General features: G+C 38.8%; 1 protein-coding gene across 3 annotated transcripts in view; it reads right to left on the bottom strand.

The window, feature by feature from the left end:
• ctnnd2a (catenin (cadherin-associated protein), delta 2a) overlaps window positions 1–25,988 on the bottom strand; it is a 249,321-nt gene that overhangs the window by 42,596 nt on the left and 180,737 nt on the right. For all 3 annotated transcript variants that reach the window (XM_026179361.2, XM_026179364.2, XM_026179362.2), the window contains exons 14-17: window positions 25,124–25,337; window positions 16,495–16,681; window positions 5,257–5,374; window positions 859–1,041 (exon numbers count right to left, since the gene is read on the bottom strand). In XM_026179361.2, the coding sequence (XP_026035146.1) occupies window positions 859–1,041; window positions 5,257–5,374; window positions 16,495–16,681; window positions 25,124–25,337 (702 nt within the window). The remainder of the gene's footprint in view (window positions 1–858; window positions 1,042–5,256; window positions 5,375–16,494; window positions 16,682–25,123; window positions 25,338–25,988) is intronic.

Below are 25,988 nucleotides of genomic sequence, written 5' to 3'. Positions count from 1 at the left end.
GCTAAATACCTAAAAAAAATGCCAATTACACAAAATATCAACAATTCCAGGAAAACATTTTCCAGTAGTTCATTAGGATTGTTTCGGTCAAGTTCAGGCTCCCTGATCTTCCGATCTTAACTTGTTTTCTCTATCTCTCTCTCTTGGCTTCAACTCTAGACTTTCTCAGTCTGTCAGCCTCCCACTAACTACTATCCCTGCTTCATTTTCATAGGGTTTTATAGTGTATACCTCTGGGGTTTGACCTTTTGCTACTTCCCATTATCTATCCCTCTATTCATCAGTGTGTATTCCCTCCTGGCAGTACTGACTGCTTTGCTTTGATGGTTGAAATTTGGCCTCAAATTCTTTTCAAATTTAGTTTACTAATATTTTCATTTCATTTAAACACAGCTTTGCCAGAGCATTGAATGGATCATCAGTGGTCAGCAACAAATAAAATAGAGACATATTCTTGATATTTAGTTTGGTTTGGGCCTCAAATTCACTTCTGGTCCATCCGGTTAGCTCTGAAAGATGTAAGTAAGGTCTGTGTTTGCATACTTTAGGCCTGTGTCTGTGTTTAGGTATTTAGGAAATTAAGAGAAGCTGAGTGTTGAAGCCTTTAAAGGAAAGTTGAGGTCACAAAGACTCAATTATATATAAAGTTAAAGAGCAGAAATACCTCACACAAGCCAGTTAATTTGAAAAGAAACCAATGCTTTTCAGATAACCTTGAAGAGAAACTGATCTGCATTTAACTGCAGATCCCTGCTGAAAGGGATGTGTGGCAGGTTTCAGACATTCAATTTATTTAAAAAAAAAACTTTTTTAACTTGCTCACATCATCTGATTAGCTCCTATTTTCTGTGTCTTTACCTGGTCAGCTCCCTTCTTTTTCTTCTTCTTCTTGCCCCAGCAACCGGAGCTCTCTCCATCGCGACCATTGGCATCACAAAGCAGGCCATCCAGCTCTTCCAACCCCCCTTGCTGACCATGAGATGTCTCAGCAGCCAGTCGGTATGACAGGTTCCTCAGGATGCAAACACAGTTCTCCACAGTCTGCGAACAGAGCGAGATGGGAGAGATGAAGGCGGAAGAGAAGGTGGGGAGAAATAAGATGAGATCAATAAAGGGAGAGGTTTAAATGGAAAAAAAAAAAGGTTCAGATTGAAGATTTGTGTTTGATGCCATTTAATGAAACATCTCGCTTGAAAACACCGAGCAAACTCAAATTCAAAGAACGGTAATAAAAACCACCCACTCTCTCACTTTTACACTATCAGCCTTCCACCCGCACTCAGGAGCCAGACAGATGGAGAGGGTGAAAGACAGGGAGGGGGGCGGCAAGTGAGAGGGAGAGGGAAAGGAAAGAACAACAATAATCTCACAAGTAATATTCTTCTGCATATTGTTAGCTCTGACTTTGAAATGAGATTAGCAGAAACTCAGGTAAATGAGGAAAAATGACAAACCCAATATATTATATCACACCCCATTAAACATGAAGTTTCGAGGCTCACCCAGTAGCCAGAGAACATGCGTGTACTCTTGAGTCTGAAGGAAAGCCGATTCTCTAATAGTGTATATTGTCTCTTCTTAAGTGTGTGTGTTCTGTTTTGTTTCTTTAACTGATTGTGTGCACTTGCATACGTGTGCGTCGCTGACAAAGGGGAGACATCAAGTCAACAGAGTGGAAATTAACAAAGACAAATCATCAATCTTCACTCAGTCTGACTGTTGGTTTAGACAAAAACAACTAAGGAGTGTAATTGAACACCCTCAAGAGATGCTGCAAACAAAACAATGTCTCACTCCAGTGAGCTGCAGTCATATTTGAAATTCTATTCTCACGTTATTATGGAGCGATGTAGGAGAAGTTACACTTTATTTACAATTTGCTGTGACATTTTGGATTTCGATCTATTATTTCACATTTCTTCCGTACCCTTTTGTTTCTAGGTGCACTGTGCAGGGAAATTAAGTTGACAGGTAAACGGATTCTGTTATATGTCTTGTCAAAGCAGGAAGGTCAGAGGTCAGGGCCAGTTACAGATCAGCACCTCTACACCTGGGTGGGATTTACGGTTCTCTCAGGAACACAGAAGTTATGCACTCCAAACTGTGACAGGAAACTTTTGTAACACCAAAGCTAGAATTCATTGTTCTTGTATTTATGACCTTTATGCACTTTCCAGCCTAGAGTCTTAGAAGCTGGAAGTCCACACATAACAACCATCCAGTAAGCTTCCCTATGCAATGAGACACACTAAATGTAGGCTGTTAAATCTCAATATTATATATTAGCATTATATTGGCTGTGTATGTAGAATGATGGGTCTAGTCTATTCAGTCTTGCACCATCAATTTCAATTAGTGTGTCTGCTAAGTTAATTGACTCCTGGCAGTGTGCTATTATATAGTGGGAAACCTGATTAAATGTCCTTAAAACTTAATTGCTTCTGTGCCTTGTGTAGAGCAGAATGGCAGTAATCTAGAGATTTTCTTTAGTGCTTAAGCTATGTCACATGATATATCTATAGTGGCCACTCCTCAGATCTAATGTTTCTCTGTCCACAGTTATTGAACACGTCACGAGCAGAAGGCCATGTTGAAACAGTTCAAATAGAATCAACACCTATAGCTTTAACAAAGTGTTGCACAGAGGGCAAAAAAACAAAAAACCTATTATACAGGCACAATATAAAACATTAAAAATCAATTTTTAATCATTCACAGGAGGTCAAAACCTCCAGAAATGTAGCATTCAGTGTTAATGTTTGATGTTAACTAAAGGTAATGTGTTGGCTCTATCCTTGCCCAAATCAGCTTTCTTTAACTATTGTGCTGTACGTTGTAGTAATTCAAAGCTAAGTTATAAGAACACGCGCCTGCATTTCAGCAGTGCTGTGGTGACATGGATTATGTGATGGTATATTTATTACACCATCACATCACTGTGAATCCATAACTAAGATCAGTAAAGGCATATCTACCGAACCAGTTAAAAAAACAATAACAAGCTATATTACATTGTGCTCTGATTTTCTATCTTTAGTAACAGAAAGTTGAAATATTAACATTTTAATGGAAGTCAAAAGACATTTGGGGATTCAGCATTATTAGTCATGTTTAAATGATTGGTGATAACAACAGTTTTTTTTTTCTATATGTAAATGGTAAATTGTTTTAAAAGTGAAGAGACAATAGCTTCGTTTTATTTAGTCATAGTAACTGTAGATTCTGTGCAGGCCATTGGTTGGACAATTGCTCAATAAGAGAACCCATTCATAGTGTCCAAAGACTTACGTTATGAGATGTTATCAAGCTGCCTAAGATAGCTGACATCGTTCCGGTCTTAAAGAAAAAGACTTACTCTTACAGTGTTGTCTGAACGGCACAGTTATTTACCCCGGCAACAGTGTTGCAACAGGGACAGGTTAGGAAAGACACTGTGCACCTTTATTAATTATTTTCATTTCATCCACTTTCATTCATATTATTCTAGTAAATAAGAGACACTGATCACCCATCAATACAAACACAATAACAGAGTCACCTTGAAGCAATACCTTAATCAACAATATGTTCTTTGTATATGTGGGTTCTTCAGTTACATGCATGGTCCTACTGTGCAGCATCGATCATAATTGCATATTATTATCTTTTATATTTGATGAAATTCCTCATTATTAATGGTTTATAAAATGTAAATTTACAGTTTTGACTTCAACAGTCCCATACAACCATATCTATATCTGCTTATTCTCACGCCCCCTTTACTGTATTATCTGTGTTTGTCACCAAATATTTGCAGATGTTCAAAAAAGGTTTATTAAAGCACAAGGACATCGTGAGCAAACAGAGTGCATCGTGATTAAATTATTTATAAGTTTAAAAATACATACTCTGAAGTAGTAACTTGATTATGTAACTGCAAATTCTACTCTTTGGAGAATAAATATGTAAATGAACGTGTAAGGTCACCGGCCTATTATCTGAAGCTCGAGAGAAATTTGGTCAATGTAGCAAGACAATAATCCAAAGCAGAGGTTTTAAAATGGCCTGGTTAAAGTTGAATCTTATTTAAATGCCTTAGCAGGAATTTAACTCTACAGTCCATGCTTGAAAGAAGCTCTGTGTGACGTGTAATTTAAACAATTCTGCAAAGAAAAGTGAACCAAAATTCCTCTACAGCAAGTTCACCCACTGTAGGTACTAGACATGTTTGGTTGTAGCTGCTGCAGATAAAATAGGCACAGTCAGTTGTGTTTAATGGATAATACTGTTTTAAAGGGGTTATAGTTTCCCTAAGTAAATGTTTGCACTCATGCACTCAACTTTATTTTAAGATCTGAAATGTGTGAAAAATGCACAAATACAAAGGACATTTACAACTTTTGCTGCCAGCCACTTTAAAATTTACGAACATGACCCTGTTATGCTACTTGAACAGTGCCTGCTGTTGTGTCTTATGGGATCAATTTTACCAAAGTAGTCAAAATAAATAGATATATTTTTTAGTATTTCAATGGCAGGCCAAGACTGTTCCAACTCAACAAGCAGATAGGGAGGAAAACATAGTCTGCACAGAGCAGGTGAGAAAGGGAAAGGCAGACAGTGTACCAAATGAGCACATGGCTAATGTGTACCGCTACTGCAACAGCGACCGCTTGGTGGTTTCTCTGCCAATCAGTCTTTGTTACTGTGGTGGCAGCAGTCCTCCTCTGGTGACTGCAGTTAAACAGTGGAGAAGGGCGGGCAGTTAAACAGTGATTAAGGATAGCTATTTAGAAAGGCTGGGAGTCAGGGAGACCTTGAGAAGTCAGCCATCCACAACACTGTTTATGTACAGTAGTATTGACTGGCCCACACGTACTGCCACATGAACACACATACGTACACTGCACGCCAACATGAACATGGCCTCATACAGAAAAATGCAAAGTGAACCTAAACTTACTCAACTCTGACTACTGGCAGAGCTTAACTGGCAGGTAGAAATGTTGCAATACTTTGAATCTGGGCGTTTTAATTTGCCCTAAAGAGTTCATATTGATGAGCTGAACACTTGTTGAAAACTAAAACTTTTCTTCCTTGTGGCTACTGGCAGTGAAAAGAGGTGCAGTCATTTGTTTTGTTTCCTCCTGTGTGCTAAAAAGATTTCTGCAGTTTGTGCCTGTCTGTGATAAAAGGAGGATATGAGACACTTTGTAATTTAGCCTGAAAATGAACAATTTAAGTTACAAACACAAGCTAAGATTTTCAGAGTCGCACCTTGCTGTCGATCTCATTGCTGCCCAGAGAGGTCTGGATAACGTAGAGCAGAGCATCTGTCAGCCCATCACACTCCCTCATCCTTCGTCTCGCCTCCTCACCTGCTGAGCTTACGTTCCTGCAACACACACATGACAACAACTGGTTGGAGAGTGTGCTTTTCTCCGTATATGCTTATGCGTTTGCCAAATACACGGGGAAAGAAAGAGAGCTGATTGAGGAGGGAAGATGAGACAGGATGACAGATGAAAGAAAAAGAAAGCTGGTAATAAGAGCTGTGTAGAGGCAGAGGGAGAGAGAGAGAAACAGATACTGGGGAACCTGGCACTTCTCCCTAAACTAAACAATTGAAAAAGGAGCATTAAAATTCTGGCTACATCTCAATCTATGCCCTGAAGGCTCACTTCAATTTAAAGCACTTGACTTGAGTCCAAAATACGGGAAAGGGAAAAAAGAGCCACTTTAGTCAGACAGTTGGTGGCTGAACTTCACAGCCAACAATCACACCAACGCTGCTTTGATAATTTGACAATATTGTTCAGTATATTATTAGCAGCTTTGCCAATATGATGCACAGAAATAATGAATTGAATTTTGATTGAACTGGAAGTTCAGGTGGGCGTTGGGCTGGATTTGTTTGGGTTTCAACAAGGAACTGCCTGTGATACAGAAACACTTTGTACGAGACAGTGACTCATTTGTCTGCATTAATAAAATAGAAAATGAAACTGAGGTGAGCAGCATGAGCTAAAATTTATATTATACTTGCCTGAAATAATCACTTTAATGCTCAGTTCACACTAAAAAAACAAAAAAAAACAGCACATCACGAAACTTTGACACAATCTAGCAAATGTCCCACATTTTGGCACTCAAGATAAAATCAGATTTAGAAAAGCAGAGAAACAACATGCAAAAACAACAACAACACAAAGACAGACACAAGAACATAATGAAAAAGAAACTGATTTTAGGTGACTCATTATTAGCCACAGACCAAACTGCACAACAATTACATTGCAGTGAGTCACTGCAGTGCAGGCAGATTAATTATGAAGTATAATTTATGTAAATTCAGTATAATAAACTTCTATTAATAACACATACTCCATATCATTTCAGGCCTTCAGCTATACACTAACAGAAAAAAGTTACCAATGCTGACAAATAGTGTTAGAGTCACAATCGGTTTAGCATGTGTGTAGCTGTCTGTCAGTGACAACGTATGAGACAAACATCGATTTCTACTTTCTACTTCTATTTTTGTCTGTGAAGGTTCTCAGTCATCCAGGCCATAGTAGTCTAAAGAGCTTTGAAAGAAAAGCGTCTGGACTCTTCAGTTCTAAGAGCAACTCCCATAGAGCCCTATGGGAGTGTCATGGACCCCCTATTGATCCTCTGTCTAATCACACAAGCCAAGGTGTGAAAAAGGTCACAATCAGCCAAGGTTTTGGGTGAACCCACTGTAAAACCTAGCCCCATCATATCATGTGATTTAGGCTACGTCCACACTAGCCTGGTTAGATTTGAAAACGGCGTTTTCTTCTGAAAACGCTTCGCGTCCACACTAGAGTTTTCAGTTGTTTTCACAGAGTTGCTCGTCCACATTGAAACGTCCGAAAATGCTTACGTTCCACTACTGCGCATGCGTGAAACGAATTTCTGTCTGCCGCTTATTTACTTTCCAGCTCTTTCAAAAGTCGCGGCAAAATGTCGAGGAAAAGCACAGAGTTTTTTAAATAGACTAACAATGAGGTGGAGTTGTTGCTGCGAGTAACACAAAAGTACAAAGTTGCAAAAGCGAGTGAGAGTTAAAGAATTTGAAGAAAAGCTATCTGGAGCTTGTACAGACTGATATTAATCTTTAATAGGGCTGTCAAAATTGAGAGCAAACAAAACAACTGCTGTATAATGCCCTCCGCTATCTTAGTTTAATTGGTCACATGATTGCATCATATGACTAATATGCGTCATCGTTTTAGAAAGTGTTTTTGCTGTCCACACTGCGACGCGAAAGCACCGTTTTCAAATGTATGCATTTTCGAGAGCGTTTTGAAAACGCTGCATTTTCCATGAGTGAAAACGCCGTCTCAGTGTGGACGGGAGGCTAAAACGGAGAGAAAACGATGCACTTTTAAACAAAAACGCATTAGTGTGGACGTAGCCTTAATGAGGTCAGAAGGCCCAGGATGTAAGTGGGGATCTCAAAACTGGATTATAGATGGCAGACAGTTGGTCGTTCACAGTGGATATAGATGTCTTCTTTCACTCCTCTTTCAAACCATCTTTCTTCTCTGTCCAAAATGTCAACATTGGCATCCTTGCAGGAGTGACCCTTGTCCTTAAGATGCAGGTGAAGAGCTGTTACAATGAAACCATTTGAATATTGGCTTCTGTGTTTCTTCACTATATGTATTTACTGGTTGTTACAAAGCAGCTCAGTTACATGATAAATCAACACATCTACATACATTCAAAGCCACCAAATCTATAGTAGTTTCACACTCAATATCTGTGTTTGGAAAATGAGTATGACAGATCAAAATAGTACTTTTAAAACATTTACGGTTTGGTGTTCTCTTTACTATTGACTTTACTATTATTATGTGTTGACCTGCAGAGAAAAAGAGGTATTTTATTCAAGAAAAGATCTGGCCAAACACATAAATTTAACAAGAGGATGTGCAACAACCCCTTGTAACCGCTGCTGTCAAGGTTTATGTTTAAACAGTTATATAGACATAGTACAAAGATGATCCACATGGCAGGTGTCCCAGCAAAAAGCCTTGGCTGTTCAAAATAGAAAAGGAAATACGTTTTGCGAATGAAGACCAGATCCACTAGAATGACTCACCCTGGTCAAAAGTTTTCTGGTCACAGTAAGAGCAGACGCACAATTTAGTGCAGACTAAATTCAAAAATCAAATACCAAATTCAGCTTTTAAGGAGACCGTGCTCATTGCCACTGTGGAACATGATTTGGGCTTGATTCAATATCTCAGGGACCAGGCAGCTTGTTGTCATGGATTCAGTTATGAATTCTAGATCAAATATTTAAGTAATTTAAGATAATGCAAGGCCATCTGGAAGTCTAAGTTTCACTGAAATCTAATCTTCACACAAGGAAAGCACACTTGCAAACAGACCCAGAAATGACTCTAAAAGAAAAGCTATGGAATATTTAAAGCACCTTTAATGCACCTGCACAGTTTTCCAGCCACAGCTAATCAACAAAAAAGAATGTGCTATTAAGTAAAATGACCTGTATTTGTATAGTGCTTTACTTAGTCCCTAAGGACTCCAAAGTGCTTTACACGTTCAGTCATCCACCCATTCACACACTGGTGATGGCAAGCTACATTGTACCCACAGCCACCCTGGGGTGCACTGACAGAGGCCACCGGGCCCTCTGACCACCACCAGCAGGCAACGGGTGAAGTGTCTTGCCCAAGGACACAACGACCGAGACTGTCCGAGTCAGGGGTCAAACCGGCAACCTTCTGATTACAAGACCAACTGCCAACTCTTGAGCCACGATCGCCCCAAGTACCCAAAGAGTTAGATGCAGATTTGATAGGCAAACCCAGAAACTACAACTCAACTCAAAAAAACCTTTTGTGGAAGTCCTTCAAAGATTAAAGAGTGTGAACGCCACCAGTTACATACACTTGTGCAAGGTAACAGGTCACACATTTTCTGTAACTATATAGCACTTTATAGAGGATGTACTATGTGGGCTCAGACAACTGGTGAAGGAGCGAGACGAAAAACAAACAAAACAAACATTAAAGAGTGGTGACACCAGTTTAAATATTCTTTTAAATCTGAAATGTCAGAAACGAAATGAGACAATACCTTTGTATAGTTTGAGCTTCTTCAAGTTCATCTATCATAGTGCCATAATAAAGAGATCACTAGTCTAGGGAATGAGATCTTTCAAATATTGCACTGATGAGAAAAGGAGAAAAGAAAGGGAAAGACACAAGAACTCAATTAAAACTTCACGTTCACGGCTCCCTGCTTCCAAGAGAAGGTCAAGTCATTTTCACCCTCTTTGAATGCTAATGGGCAAACAAGCACACGATGGAAATGCCGCTTAACGGAGAACTATTCTCTGTCAAGTTGATATAAAACAACATAACAGTGAAAACACTTCACCTTGACTAATGTTTAAGCAGCAAAGACAGGCGGAAGGTGGGTGAGAAAGAGGGAGGGTGAATTATTTACTGCTTTAACACCGGCTTTAGCCTTGAATATGTCGACTTCTACAGAGATTTGCATCATGTTCTTTTATATGATGCCTCGTCATGAGTGGAAGAGACGACACTTAGCAATGCAACATGAATGTTTTATTGAGAGCTTTTATAATATTAGGTTTTTAGCCTGCATACATATATAATACAAAGGTAGATGCTTAAGCAAGCAATGATATGCGATCACACGTTTTCATAAGCCCGTCACACTCCCTCATCCTTAAGCCAGTAGCATCTAATGATGGACCCTCAACTATACAATATTTTGGCTTTGCAATTATAAATGACACATTTTTCATGATGTTCAAGAGGTCGTCAGGAAGGAAGCGCTAACTAACGATTTCCAGGAAAATAAAGCAAATGTTACTCTTCACATTTCAGTTTCTTCTGGGTACACTGCCAACATCATTCCATATTTACCTTGCCATGTTTACAGCTGTGCGCAGCTGAGTGAAAAAAGAAGCTCTTAAAGGCTAGACCATAAAAAAGAAGTTTCCCACATTTTTGTAGTTTATGAAATACTAAGATGATCAGACCAGACTGTCATTTTTATAAGTATACGGTTATCTCCTATATACTTTGCTTAATAGCATTTGTATGTCTGCTATTTAAAGGCCTTTGCACATGGATGGGTTCAAGTATGTGTGTAGTTTGTGTGTAACTCTCTGCATTTGTGTTATGTGCACATGTGCCTGTTAATCTAGTGGTAATGAAGCATGACGTATTGCACCATTCTGCAACACACCTCTTCTTAGATATAATTTAGTGAGACAACAGTGAGGTCAGAATTTCTTCAGCAGAAAAAAAGCATTTTATTAAATAATAGTTTGATAGATTAGATTTAAACCAACTTGTTTGTTTTAACCAGTTTCATAGGGACGCTGGTAACATAATATATGTACATGTGCATTACAAACGGTAAAACCCTTTGCATGAGCTTCAGAAAACACTAAAGTGAAAGAAAAGGTTTTCTATTACGTGTGTGTGTGTGTGTGTGTGTGTGTGTGTGTGTGTGTGTGTGTGTGTGTGTGTGTGTGTGTGTGTGTGTGTGTGTGTGTGTGTGTGTGTGTGTCTGCTTAAATTTAACCAGTAATCTCTACTATTTAGTGAGTCCATTACAGGTTTACAGTTCATCCTATCTGATGTCACTCCTCATTAATTTAGCCTAACTCATTAGCCTGCATCATTAAATAATTACCTACTGAGCAAAAAGACAGAACTTGATTAAGCATCCCATTCAAACTGTTAGCTGCAGTGAAGTAACAGCGTAGTTCGTTTAGTGGCAGTGCCAAACAAGCACGACATTTGACTACTGCAGCTCAAAATATTTGGAAAAACTCATTGTTTGCTGGTTCTAGTTACGGCAACATTTCCATTAAATGGTAAAGTTCAATCAGTTCTCTCTTCCTTCCAGTAAACAGTTTTTGTGGGGAGAATCACGCAGAGAAGTTTTGACATATTAATATGATTTCTGGGAATCAAATTTAGAAAAACAAATTTAGAAAAAAAGATTGAATGTCAAAATAGTAAAAGCAGAGAAAGGCATGCATATATTTTTATTTTTTATCAAATTCCAACAAAAACAAGGGAATGAATAAACTGAAAAAGAAAACAATGAATTACGTTCATGACAGTTAATTAAAGGGGATCAAAGAGAAGATGTACCAAGCACACCTAATTAACCGTAGATCCCAGATCCCAGAAATCCTTCAAAATCCAAAGAAAACTGTGGCGTGGGTGTGAATGTGATTGTGACTCTTTATATGTTCATAGTGACAGTCGGAGCGAAGGAGAGCGGCCGTGACAGCGGAGCACGAGTGTCTGTGTCCCATTGTAAAACCACAGTAAAACCAGAGGTCAAAATAAAGAAATGCTGTCACCACGCCCGTGTCTTGTACGTGTGTAAAGGGTCCAACTTCACAAAAACATTTAGGGTATTAGAGCAAAAGACTCGAGTATAATTAAATGTTTCTATTACAACTCAACAAGAAATATATAAGAAATTCATAAACTGTTAAGTTCCTGGTTTCTGCTGTTGGTGTCTAATAAAGGCATAAAAATACAACACATATTTCCACAGCCAACTGGGTAAAACAACTTACAGTTAACTTATGCACACTGTTTACTGGTCGGCATGCAGTTTTTTAACACCCTGTCACACAGCTTTATCTTTAAAGCACTAGGCAGTCGATTTTCTACAAAATTAAAATACAGAATTTGAATATAATATTGCTCTAGTTTGTCAGTGTATGCATATAGCCACCATTAAAAGTGTTGATTAGCTTATATACAACGCTAAACAATTCATTATTATTTTCTGAAAAAGTAGCATCCATGTGTACGTGAGAAAAATTTCACTAACAAGCTTCCTGCTGTCTGCAGACGCTGGTTTGACAACTATTAAAATATTGCCAGTTGGACATGTTTTCCACCAATTGCACTGTTTTAAAAACACAAGGACACTTATACATTTTTAATTTGACATTGATTTTCTACTACAGGGTGCAACAGCGTACCTCGGCAAACAATCTGATAGTCACTGATCGTAACACGAATCCCTTTTCTTTTCTTTTTAGTTGTTATAAAATTGGTGCAACATTCATGGGATTTACATGGACACGAGTGAATCCGAAGACAGATGGTCTTCTAATGTTGCTCAAGGAACAAATGACTACTGAGTGACTTTGTCTCAAACAGCTGGTGTGTGGTGGCTCTGCATAAATGTCTGTCCATGTGTGTATGTGTGTCATTGAGGGCACAGGCAGCAGAGGGTTCATCACCAGATGGAACACATGCAAACAAACCTATTAATACCCATAAAATAAATATGGAAACAAACTCTTTCGTGACCACGCATTTAATTCTCGATCAACCAAAAATCAGTCCTTTCCTCTACGCACATCTGTGGGTGTCTGAATGGAAACGAGCTGAAAGCATTCACGAATAGAACAAAAACATGCAAACGCATACAAAGGGTGTGTGTAAGGCACCAGGTAGTTGTTTTCTTTTCTTGCTTGGCTACAAACCAGCAACCTGAAGGGAGTTAAACAGCCTCTGAACGGAGGAGAAGACCTTGTGTCTGGCTTGATAACACCGTAACAAGATGGAAAACAGTGCTGGGCTGTGAAGGATTTGCCAAAGTGGACAGTCTGATTGATTACAACAAGCATACTTTTTCACACACTGATTGCCAAAAGTAATAATTGCAAAAAGAGCTTTAAAATAGTGTGCAAAATCCTGGTGTAGGCGTCCAAGAATCCTCTCAGCTAGTCTGATTGCACACGCGGCGTCATGCATGGAGCCAAAAACAAATATGCAGAAATGCACACATTCATGCACACCAGAAATACAGCTGTGTGTGTGTTTTTTTTCTTTATAGTGGAAACAAATTAGCATTTACATACACATACACACTTGAGCATATACTGTACATGCAACACCAATAAGTACACATAGAAATATGGACTCTCATGCGCCTACACAGCCACACAAACACACACATCAAGGAGATAATAAGAGGGGTGAGAGGTCTGAAATTGAGCTGCAGGTACACTGGGACCTGAACACTGTGGTCTTATGTCACTTTAACCCTCTAAAAAGATGGTGAGATAGAAAGCTGCCCCCGGAGAGAAGCAGAAACACCTTCACTGCTATGTGTTAGTGTCTCTCTCTTATTGTTCTCCATGTCTAAATTCTCTCAGTTCAAATTTTTCCAACTTTTTCCTTTTCTGCCCTCTCGTACTCCCTCTCCTTTAGCACCTTTTACAATTTGATCTGTAGCTTTACAATGTGGAACAGCACAGTGACAGCATCATTTGTCTTCTTCCCCCGCATCTTTAGGTACCTACACACACATGCGCTCAAGTTCTATAAATGGTTTAGTGAGTTAGTGAGGAAAAATTGCTGAAAATCTACGTCATGTCATCAAAGTTTTAAGGAAATCTATCTCTATTGTGGCAAACAAACAGCTAAAAGAACAAACCAAGAACCAGAAAGGATCTGAGTCTTGTGTTGGACAAATCCAAAAACCCACACAAACATATTTCTCTGTAGAACCAAGTTCCTACAATTAACTATAGGAACAAACATAGAAAGATGTTGTGTTTGTCTGTGTTTTGGATGAGCTCATGTTTTAGATTCACCACTGTTTTTACTCAAACATTCCTAAATAGTCAACCGTAGGTGAATAGCGTGCTTAGCATGAAATGAAAACTCCTCAGCTCATTTGGCCTTAAAAGAAGCATTTAAAAAAGTCAATTAATATGTCTAATTTAAGTATTGCTCCCAGGATACATAGCCCATTTAGGATATAAAACTAGTCTGTGGTGCACTGTATAACTGCAAATGATACCAAAATTGACAAATATTACACAGAAGAATAACTTCATGATCACACTTAGGTATCATATAGTCTTTACCCATACAAGTACAGCTATACACACCCATATTATTTAGGTTTCCTATTAAATATATTATATATTTGTTTTTTGTACTGCAGCTGTAAGAACCTAATCGGTGGATAAAAAAGGTGGATATGCATACTAGTTAACATTAATATTAATAACATTTAGCCATGCAACATCACCTCTCTGGTGGTGAAAGTGGGCCGAGCTAGTGCTTGAGGTTGAGAGATACGGGTTAGATAAAGCTGGGGTCAACTCAATGGATAATTTGTATTCCGGAGAGCAGCCTGGCTCTTTTCCAGTCTGGAGTTGCTCCACTGTCCCCAGCGAGGAAATGGAGCAATGGTACAGAAAGTTGGAGGGTGTGTTAACAGAACACACTAAGGATTTCTGTTACTGGACATTTGTGCAATTCACACTTTGTCCATACGGAATACCATGAATATAGATGAAGTTGTTTGTAAGTGCACTTGGCTAGGCCACCCTACATCATTTTGCAATCATGTACATATGTCATAGACACGAGCCGAGTTATCAAATGACGACCATAAATGATCAGGCCTGGCATACCTATACATTTAGTGAGGCTGTACTGGAAGTGTCTGGCCCCCACTTCTTGTGGGAGATCATCAATTTGTACCTCAGTCAGAACTTCAACAGCAATCGACAACCCTGTCACCTCACAGCAAGAAAGTCCTTTTTTCTTGTGGTCTCTGGGCCCTGTGCCTGCATGAGGTACAACTAGGTACCACAGCTTTCTTCCACAGTCCAGATACTTGCATGTTAGGTTAAACGGTGATTCTAAATTGGCAATAGGTGTGAATGTATAGAAGGTAAAGTATTTAACTGTATGACTATACGGGAAAAAAAAGTGGCTTGAAGTGTTGAGAGTCTAAACTGCTAAGTGAGACTAGAAAAGCCATTCCAGTCCATTCCAAAGGAGGAGGGGACCTTGAGTGTGAATGGTTCCACACTTCCTTTATTGAGGTTGGTGTGTAAAGCTGTGGCAACGAGGTGGTTGGAGGATCTTTTCTAGCTTGGTTACCTAATGCATTTTTAAATACATCCAATAGCTGCAATAATGGAAGATAACCATTTGAAATAGCTCAAGAATCTTCAAAACTGTTGGGGTGAGGGTTTAATCCACTGGTGGTTCATTGAGCACATAAATGGTAAATGGCCTGTATTTGTATAGCACTTTTACTAGTCCCCCCCTAGGGACCCCAAAGCGCTTTACACACCCAGTCATCCACCCACTCATTCATACACTGGTGGAGGCAGCTACAGTTGTAGCCACAGCTGACAGAAGCGAGGCTGCCATATCGCGCCATCGGCCAGTAGGCGGTAGGTGAAGTGTCTTGCCCAAGGACACAACGACCGAGACTGTCCGAGCCGGGGCTCAAACCGGCAACCTTCCGATTACAAGGCGAACTCCCAACTCTTGAGCCACGATCGCCCACATAGCTCAAAGAGAGCTGGCCTAGTGGAGACTTTTTTTTTCAAACATCTCAGGCCTCTGTGGGGTTGGTGTGAGAGTATGTACACAGATCAACAAATATGATCAGAAACAAATGACAAACTTTCTGTGCTAGCAGCACGCAAGTGATCAAATAGTTACACATCAAAATTTCAGTCTCATGACTAATTTTAAAGATCAGACCAGTATTGACTTTTTTCTTTAACACGTATTCAATATGAATACATATGTGGTCCAAAATAACAAATCTTCTACAGCATTTTACAGTGTTTTACTGTACTACTTACTACGATTACCTGCAGCTCTTTTTCATCATCAGCCTGACTTTTTATTCTTTCATGCCAGATTAGCAGATCTAAGAAAAGAATTATGTGATCAAAAAATATTCACTATCATGTCTGCATGCCAGGCTCTTAACAGATGTTTAGATCAAATAGATCAACAAGGAGCAAATTTCATGCGAGTTAACTTAATGCTTAACTCACCATATTAAATTAAGACTACAGTAACTGCTCTGACACAAGTAGAGCACAAAGTAGAGCATAAAGTGTAGGCTTTACTAACACGAGGATGGGCGTTAACGAGTACACACTGAAATATAATAGAAACCTATTTTCTCATACTGAGATGCACATAAACACAGTAATCATGAAAGCTGTAAGTTGTCCTCCGTGATTTCAAACTGTACAAAGAAACAATTTAGAGGCACAATGCACCAAAATGAAAGTCAACACACAAAGGATCTCAGCATGTGAGGAGTTGTTTCTATGGTGACCAACACAAATTGGTGCAAATGTGCTTCAGTGAATGAACGTGAAAGGGAGCAACAAAAAAGAACAAAATATGCATATACTGTTTGAAGTTGTGCCTATAATCGCACAGTGGTGAAGATTAAGAAACTTTGATTTTTCTGCAAAAATATTTTCCATTTATTTGACATTTGTCAGTAGATGTATAAACACACACACACACACACCTTGAGGTGACTGTTGTGAACTGGTGCAATACAAACAAAACCGAACAGAACTGAATAAAATGATAATGTGATATATAAAAGAAGAAGAAAACAACACCTGAGACAAGATTTTAAGTGCCTGTTGCTTACCTGAGACAGCCTGTAGCATTGCGCAGCACCTGGGATGTATGGATGTGGAGCTTGCGGTCATCATGGTGATTTGGGGAGGAGTCCCAGTTAGAGTGGGGTATGATGACACTATTGGTCAGAACGGCCAAGGCATCCTGGATGATTGGCATCTTCAGTGCATCACATGATGACAGGTTCCAAAGCACACCTGCATATGAATGTGTTCAGAAAATAAGAAACATTATCCTATTTATGTTTAGACAGTTCTGTAAGTAACTTTTTCAAAGTAGCTACTATAACTATTATATCCTTAGTTTCTGTCTGCACGTTTCTGTATGTAACTGATCGGGTCAGTTACTGGCTCACCAATATTCTCAGCATTTACATTTGTTCTTTCTCAGTGCTTCTCTTTTCATTCTCCATTTTCCTCTCATTCTAATTGGCTGAGGCATGAGGGTGCCTACCGCGAGTCTCCTTAAGTCTTAGGTTTTAGTCCAGTTAAAGGGGAACTGTTCTCTGAACTTTAGACATTAGAGGTGCGTGTTAGAAACACAAATGTTAAATGCAGATGAATCAGACATAAACTAGTCTTTAACCTACTAAACTCCCCAGTACAATGTCTGTGTGATGTCTGATTGAGCCAATCTGCCACTAAAACAGTGTTGGTAATAGTTCAGTGAATTCACAGCCGGCAGTGCATGCACCACACAGGCAGCACCGTTGCCTAAACCAAGCAGAACCCTTCTTGTAGCAAGAATGAATCTTAAGCAGACTACCTCCTGCTGTGTGCTACATGTGATTGCAAGCTTTGGATAATGTCCTGACCTAAATCTTCCACCATTATCCATATTTCATGTGTGGTACACACATTGCACCAAAATTTATTTTGTATAATCTTTTACATTGGTATGATCTAAGCAGCCTACTGTCAAAGATGCTGTTTGCTTATCATCTTCATCATCATCACCATCATAATGAAGGATTGTGGAAACTGTCATTGCCAATGTAGACTTACACTGACTAGATAATAGTACGACACTAATATATAAACCACCAAGAACGCTGATTGTTGATTTAGTTTTCTGCAAAGTTTTATCGACTAAATTACATTTACAAACTTTGTAAATAAAACCTCATACTTTCATAAATCAAATACATCTTTAGAGCTAAAAATATTTATCCAACCGTTTCATTTTCATCAAATGAAGTTTTAAGCTCTTCTGTAAAAAAAACAAAACAAAAACGATTAACAATTATTTGATCTTACATACCTCATTAACTGCTGTGCTACAATTCTCTCCAAAACCTAATAAAAATGTGCTTGGTTCCATTCACTGTTCTGAAATGTACATGTGAAATACATTTGGCTACATTTTGGGAGTCAGGGCAGCAAATTACTTTAAGAAATAAAAACAGCCTAAAACTGTTTTTTAACCTTGAGCAGAATGACACTGATCTCAGACACACCTTTTCAGAGCATGCGAGGACATATTTCAGGACTGGAAATGCTAACAATAGCACCTCCCTATATTTATCACTTTTGAGTAAGCCACCCACACTTTTATTTTTGAATCTGACTCCAACTGGCATTATTTATCACATGCTGTGTCATACAAAACGCACACAAACTTATTGCCAAATTAATTTTACAGCAATGCATAAACATAAAGCCAGCAAACACAGCTGCATGGTCATATAAATAACCTGGCTGAAAAACAAGTTTTTATGTTTTTATGTATCCATGATATACTAAATCGCCTACAAAGACACATGGATATACAACACACACAAACACACATACACACAAATACACTTTTTTTTTTTTTGCTTCCTGTCAGATGGGATACCAGATGCCTTTTCACAGACCGGTGACAGCAGTAGCCCTGTTGGTCAGCTGTGACACACTCATACGTATCAAACACACACGTGTGCTCATACACACACAGGCTACATTAGCACTGTCACATTCTAGATATGTTAGTTAGTTTCTGTGGCTTTCATTGAACTTTCTTACATAGCAAAAAACAATAAAGTAAAAATATAGGAACCAGAGTGACAGGGATAAATAAAATAAGAAAATATAGATATATCAGTAGCACTGGTGGATTAAGGAGCTGAGAGACTGCCGAGAAATTGGAACAGATTGCAACAAGAGGAGACAACCTCCTTTAAAGCTACAAGAAACTATAAAAAGCTGTGGTGCTATAGGTCATCATCTCTCGTGTATTTCGTGTCAGACTCCAGATGTTGCATGTCCCAATGACAGATGTCGTTCATTTGCACAGTTAGCAAACAATTAAAATATGGGCACAAATCACAATATGCTGCGCCCCACAGTTCATAGAAACTGTCAGTGAGCTTAAAGGTGTCCTGTTCATTCAGTAATTCTGAGTGCAAAATCCAAAGATAAAGACTGCATCTGTTTTCTTAAATGCTAGCAAGTGTGGAAAATCTCTGTAGTTAAACCTGGACCTCACTTATTATGTGTTGGGGAGCAAACAATTAATTAATAAAGCATATTTAAAATAAATATACACAATAAAATCCCAAAGTATACAAAATTTGTTCAACTTCTTTTGAGCATGAGAACTGAAACGAAAAATGCACTTTAAAAATAAATATAAAGGTACTGAAAATAAAGATAATAAAGGGCTAGAAAAATAAACTGTGATCTGTGGACAAATATGAATAAAGCCTCACTTGACTGAAACATTTGTGGAGGCAATGGATGTTAAGTAGCAGCCAGCTTTGCATTCCCCAAAGCAATGCCAGTCTTGAAGCCTTACACTATACTCTACTACATACGGTCATAATGTCAATCTCAGGGAAAGGGATGGGAAGAAAATGAGGCCAGTGAATAGACAAGGAAGGGCAGTGAGAAAGCAAATGCCAGTGTTACTTAGCCAGTGGGTTAATTCTTAATTACAAATGCATAGCTGTTAAACCCAAATAATTAATATTTAATAATTTAGACTTAATAGACCACTGCAGAAAGCAAATGATTAGATGGAATATGCATAAGACTATATATAAGTTTATACAAGAAGAAAGCTAAAAGTAGAGACGGGGAGATGTAATTGGGAATTTCAGAGAAGAGTTTGTGTGTGTGAGAGAGGGCAAGAGAGAATGAGAGGAAGCAAGCTTGAGAGGACAAGAGAAGGAGGGTGATAATAACACAATGACCTTGTATGCTGCTTGGCAGCAATCAAGAGCTTGTACTAAGGCATGTGAGTGTGAGTGTGGTAACATTTGCCTTCACTTTCACTAATCAGCCTCTTGTTTCACATCTCAACTTTCTGTCTTTCCACTTAATCCTGCTATTCACACAGGCTCTTCTCAAATCAAAGTAAAAAAAATAAAATAAGGCAATAAGCTCAAACATATGCAAGCATGCACACACTCTGTTGCCACCTCAGAGTGAAGACACACATTCAGCAAAACACTTGACTTATAAAGCTGAATGCTGTCAAACATCTTCTGTATTTCTCTCTGCTTCTTTTTCCCGCGTCGGTCTGTTTCTCATGTGGTAAGTGTTTTCAGTGTATGATTGCAATCAGGTTAAAACAGTGTTGTCTTTGATGAGCTGACAAGAAGCAGCACTCAGCAAGCCTTTCTTTATCTGCTCGGGCCAATACATCTAAACAAACACACATTGAGACACAATACATGCTCAGGAAGCGACACGTTGATTTTTGTGCAGGCGCGAATGGACAAAAACACTGATTAAAAGGAGACACGTAAAAGGATGCACTGATCAGTTTTTTTCTGGGGCAAGGACATTGTACCGGCCACTGTCCAATATTCTGCAAATTTAAGGCTGACACACACACATCGACACACCAGCAACCACACTTACACAGACTTGTCTGCTCTAGAAACATAGATATGTAATGCTTCACTAAACTCAATGTCCTTATGGGTATAACATCAAGTGACCAACAGACAGTGACATCATACTTCAAGTATGTGTGCCTGTGAGTGCATGTGTCTGCGCTTTTTTTCTTTTCTCTTTCCTTGTCCTTATACCCCATCCCTCTCTGACTAGTTCCCTTTAGACATTTGACAGACAGTTTCCTAGGAGCCTGGTGGTTTGGGGGAGAGAGGAGATGATTGCATGAATTCATGAATAAATGAGAATGTGACTTGTAAGGGAAGAATGAGACCTGTTAGGCCTCAAGTGGTGATGTTTTATTAAACAGCCTTCATTTGTGCAGCTCACTGCGAATTAGTTAGCTGCTGGGTCACAACCTGGTGATGAGCAATGCCAGAGATGACAAATTGCATGGCTGTTGTGTCTATAAAAATCTGTGAATGAGAAAAACGGTAAATAAATAAATAAAATAACATAAAATAAAATAGTGCTTTGGGGTAACGTTTTCAGACAGCAAGCTAGCAATTGCTGACTTAACCATCGAGTCATCGAACCTTCATTTCAGCGGTAGGTTTGCTGAAGACCTTTGGCAGCACAAGGTAAAATCATGTATTGTGGGTAAACTGCCACTGCCAATACTGGAGATTTCATTACCACCAGAGAATTTCACAGTGAAAAGGCTGCATTGAAATTTCTTGAATAACAGCAGCATTTGGAGCTTGGGGATTTAGACGTTGACAACAGAAAATATTTTATGCCTTCAAGTAACAGGAAATGATGAACTGTATTTGTGAGTACAGCAGTATAATTCAACATTGTTGGGCTGTTTTTAACATAACCTTGCAACAGTGGAAAAGTCAGTCAGTCACTTCTGTACACATGCAGTTATTCTCTGCTGCATTTCTCATAGCTTTTATTCTCATTACCAAACTGACTTCTGGAAATGAGCGCTTGCGTATGTAGCGGAATATATGTAAGCATATTGTTTTCATGTTCAATGCAATTCACAGAAACATGCATTGTGATATGCGTCATAGCTGAGAGAAGCAACCATGTGCAGTTTTTCATAGAGAGGAAGCGGATTAGATGGTGACTAATGGAAGTACTGAGAAGTACTAATTATAATAATCTGAGAAGATTTGTCCAAATGGAAACTTTTTGGATACAGCTGTCTTCAGCAGTTGCTTCTCCCCTCAGCCATTTCAGAGGAGGCAGCAACAGAAACTGTAGTCATGGTCCACTGCATTCAAGGTGAGCCCATGAGTAAGGATAGCATCTCCTATTGACATCCGAAGCCTCTGCATCGACCAGACTTTGACTGACAGGCCCAGAAGCCTTGACTTCATCCTATCTACCTCACGCTCAGACCTAGGAAGCCAATAAAGCTTGTCTAAATTTAAACTTCAGAACCAACAGAGAGATAGGGTAAATAGTTAAAGGGAAGGTTTTTCCAATCACCAAAAGTAACAAAAAAACAAAAATTTATGCCTGATTCTGAAGAGATTCTTTAATTACAAATTAGAGGGATGGATCAACATAGACGTAATAAGAAAGCAGAATTGGTACAATACTGGCATTTTTTTGAGTCTACGGGTAGCATAGGGTGACACAATCCTAGATCAATCTCTCCTAGTGACAGTCATTGTTTACTTTCAAATTATTCGGCCGTCAAGTAGAATTAAAGGTTAGACTTTGAGTAGAATAAAATTTGACACAGCAAAGCATCCGAGAGCAGAGACACTAACATGTAGTTACAGAGCATTAGCATCATTAGCTCTTCCGTAACATGTTTTAACTGCAAATTTTTCAGCACTGATCTACCGAAAGAGTTGCTATAGAGTCACACAATTTCATCTGATAGCCGCTCAACCCAAATACAGTCCAACAACATTAGTTCTGTCCAACAGCACCTGGATTATAAGTCAGTGAATATGGTCCAGATATTACAAGAGTCTCAGCATTAATCCTCCCAGTTCACCATTTTTTGACACTTTCTCTCAAAAAGGGTCACCTGCCTTTAGCCCTTCATTTTTGTTCTTTGCGCTACAGACATACTTCATTTTTATTTTACAAAATTGAGGCTGAAAACGTTTAACTACACAAGCTCTGTAACACAGCTTTTATTAAAACTGCCTTAAACTGGTAGGATTGTGTCAATGGCCAGGACAGCATAAATCACCACTTACATAATTAACTAACTGTAGTCCTTCTCTGTATTTGTGACAAACAACATCAACCTAACTGAATTACAGAATAATTATGCAACACTTCTTAGACGTGAATTACAGCAACAGCAGGGTGTTACGCGAGGCAAATTAAGACAGACTTCAAAATATGGCTGTACTGTCGTGAAAGCATTTAAAATGTGGAGTTTAATGCCAAGTACCAGAGGAAACAGACAACAGGGGAGACTCATGCATGACACTGAATCACAGACAGGGAAGGGCAAAGACAGGAAGAGTCAGGAAACGGGGGAAGCAGAGATAGAATTTCACAGTGCATGTCTGTCTGTGTGAGATGACTATTTATAAAAGTCGGAGCTCAAAACATGATGCGGTATGACTCGCAGTGAATTTTATTCACTGGTTAATCTGCTTACAGACCACAGACATTCCTTTCCCGAGCTGTTTTCTGTATCTTAGTCTCTCCAGCACGTTTATCATCACAGACATGTATACCTTGGGATCATCAAAAAAAGAAGCCTTTTTGTAATGACATTCTTACTTCTTTATCTTGAATATAAACAAACCTTGTTTTTTAGTGCAGCAGAGATTGCCTGCCGCCACACAACCTGTTATGAGGATATCATTAACAGTGAAAAGGTTCCAGACTTCCTTCCTCCTTCTCTACCCTCCTCTAGCGAGCTGTTATCGATATCTCAGGGGTTTGTAAAAGGACAGAAAAAAATGTGCACTTGCTTGCTAGCTGTCACTTGCTAGCCACTTATGACAATTCACAGTTTGAGCAGCAAGATAATGTAATGTACCTTTTGTGCAGCTGATACCAACAATATGAGAAAATTCAAAAATAAACATGGTCCTATATAATCATGCATTACAGGACAGTATTTATAATACATATGTCGCCACATGAAGTGATCTAATCTAGTGTATTAACATAATGTATAAATCTTACTATAGTGCACTTAAACTCTGCCTGTCCATGAAATCACGAGTTCAGCAGACAAAAACAGCACACGGGTAAATCTCAGTAGTTCTGCATATTATATATTAGCATATTTTATTTCTGAAACTGGAGAACTCAATCAAATTGTGCTGTGGCTGATGTGACTGCATCGAAAAATGTCCCTAGTTAAAGGTTTTAATTTGAATGAGGGATTGAATGTGATATGGATTTAAAAATCCTACGTCGTCTCATGCTCAAGTTATCACATTCACAAACTCGGGTGTCCATGCTGGCAGGATGACATACCCCATCAGCCTTTAACGGGTAAGAACCCCCTGTGTGGCATAGCTGCATAAGCATAATTCACAGACACTATGTTTCATCAATATTGCCAATGTCATACTGGAAAATAACTAGCTGACCACTGAAATTCCATATATCCTAGATGTTTGCTTGTGTGTAAGCACACATCTATGTGTTTCTTTTTCTTTTAAGCAGCGAGGGGTGCAGTGTTGTGTTACTATTTGCTACTCCTCTAGTAGAATATTAAATTCTCAGTGGGAGGCATATTGGAAAAAAAGATGATATCAGCTCAAATGTGTATTATCTGTGTTATTATCTAACACCTTATGTGGGTGTTTAAATTTAATCTATACATTTTTTGCCTAAACATATTTGAATGTGTATTTGCATGAACGCTTGTATGCCTGCACGTTATTAAGTTTGTGCGTGTGGGTGTATGCACTGCTGCAATGTGTGTTTCAACTACACCAGCTAGTTTGTAGTGTTCATTCCCTCAAGGTTAAAACAAGATTGATTCCTGCTACAAGTGTGGGGCTTTAAATTCCACTTTAAGCAAGAATTTGAATGAAAGGTGGGCCTATTCACCTTTTTATCATTGCAGACATGCAATAACAATTAATGCAAACAAAAAATAATAACACCCCCCCCCCATAAACATGCACTGCATTACATCTTACACGTCTTAATAAAATATGTCAAAAGGGACGCTTGACAAAACACTCCTAAGAATAAATAACATTCACAAAGATTGTTGGCATTCTTTGCAAGAGTCATACAAGTCATGGCTGCTGAGGACAACTGTGACTGAATGTTATCATTCAAGTGGAATGTGAAATAGTTGTGCAAGTAAAGAAGATGAACAGCCTTGGTTTGGTGAATAGTAAAGTTTTCTGACAAACACTAATTCACTAAAACTTGACTGTATGAAGAACTACATTCACTAAGCCAAAACGGTTGCAGGCGCTGTCATGGCCAACCGAGACCACTTAAGTCACTAAATAAGAAGTAAAACCACAATTAGATGAACGAATGAAAGACACATACAATATCAATACCAAGAAAAGACAGAAAGAAAGTTTAATTTTTTTCCTTTTGCTGGCTGAAAGATTCTTTCCTAAAGCAGCTTTAGTGTAGGTGTGTGGTATGTAGAGCAGCTTGAAAGATCCTTGCATCCTCACATATCAAATTCTATCCACACATTCACATAAACATGGGAATTGCACACACACACACACACAAACATATTCCATTAAAATCTCTCCCGAGGCCATAAACAGAGCCATGCTGGAAAATAACTGATATACTGTACATGCTAGGAGCTGAAGTAAAAAATTGTCACAGACAGCGTACCTGTGACTAGCTCTCTGATTTCCACATCTCCGGTCTTCCTCAGCAGGCGGACCAAGGCAGGAATCCCCCCGCAGTTCTTCAGGGTTACTTTGTTCTCATCATTGGCCTTGCCATACACCAGGTTTCTCAAGGCTCCGCAGGCGCTGCGATGGACCTCACTCATCCTGTGGTCCAGTAGATCAACGAGCAGCTGGATGCCTCCCTGTCTACGGATCTGAGTATCAAAGAAATCGAATCAATCAAATCTGTCGTAAATGAATAATATATATTAATAAAAATCAGCAGCAAGAAGTATTGTAGAGAATATTTTTTTCAATGCTGAAATTTTAATATCTTGTACTCCTGATGGCTGGTTATTTATCTATGCAAGTAGCTACTTCGTACACAGTGTGTATAATGTGTGTTTGTGTGCGCATGTGTGTATACAGCCTCCAGTGTCTGTCAGTCCTGCCAATCAGATTAACAGCACAATGTGGGCTAATTAAATATACTAATGACTGGGCTTTAACAAAAAATGACACTTAATTACACTCATTAGGGAAGAATAAGCTTGCTTGTGTGTGCCTGTATGTTATAGAATCTGCACGTTACCCGGCACTTTTTCTGTGTGGTTGTCCTCCCTTCTTAGGTTTTTGTTTCCTTTTATCACATTTTTTTTTTGCATATGATAATTGATATGCATGAACAGTTCACTTATGAATTGGAAAACTAACGTTAAATTTTTATCTTAATGACTAAAAGATGAAAGGCAATCATGGCAGCCTCCACAGATTCAGTGACTAGTGGTTGTTTATCCTTTTTAAGAAGGCGTGTAACACACACATTCCAAAACCATGCATCTGTTACCTTGATTTATTTTAAATGT

The sequence above is a fragment of the Astatotilapia calliptera genome, chromosome 9 (assembly GCF_964374335.1).
Source record: "Astatotilapia calliptera chromosome 9, fAstCal68.1, whole genome shotgun sequence".
Lineage (NCBI taxonomy): Eukaryota > Metazoa > Chordata > Actinopteri > Cichliformes > Cichlidae > Astatotilapia > Astatotilapia calliptera.
This window is presented reverse-complemented; position numbering and strand designations above follow the sequence as displayed.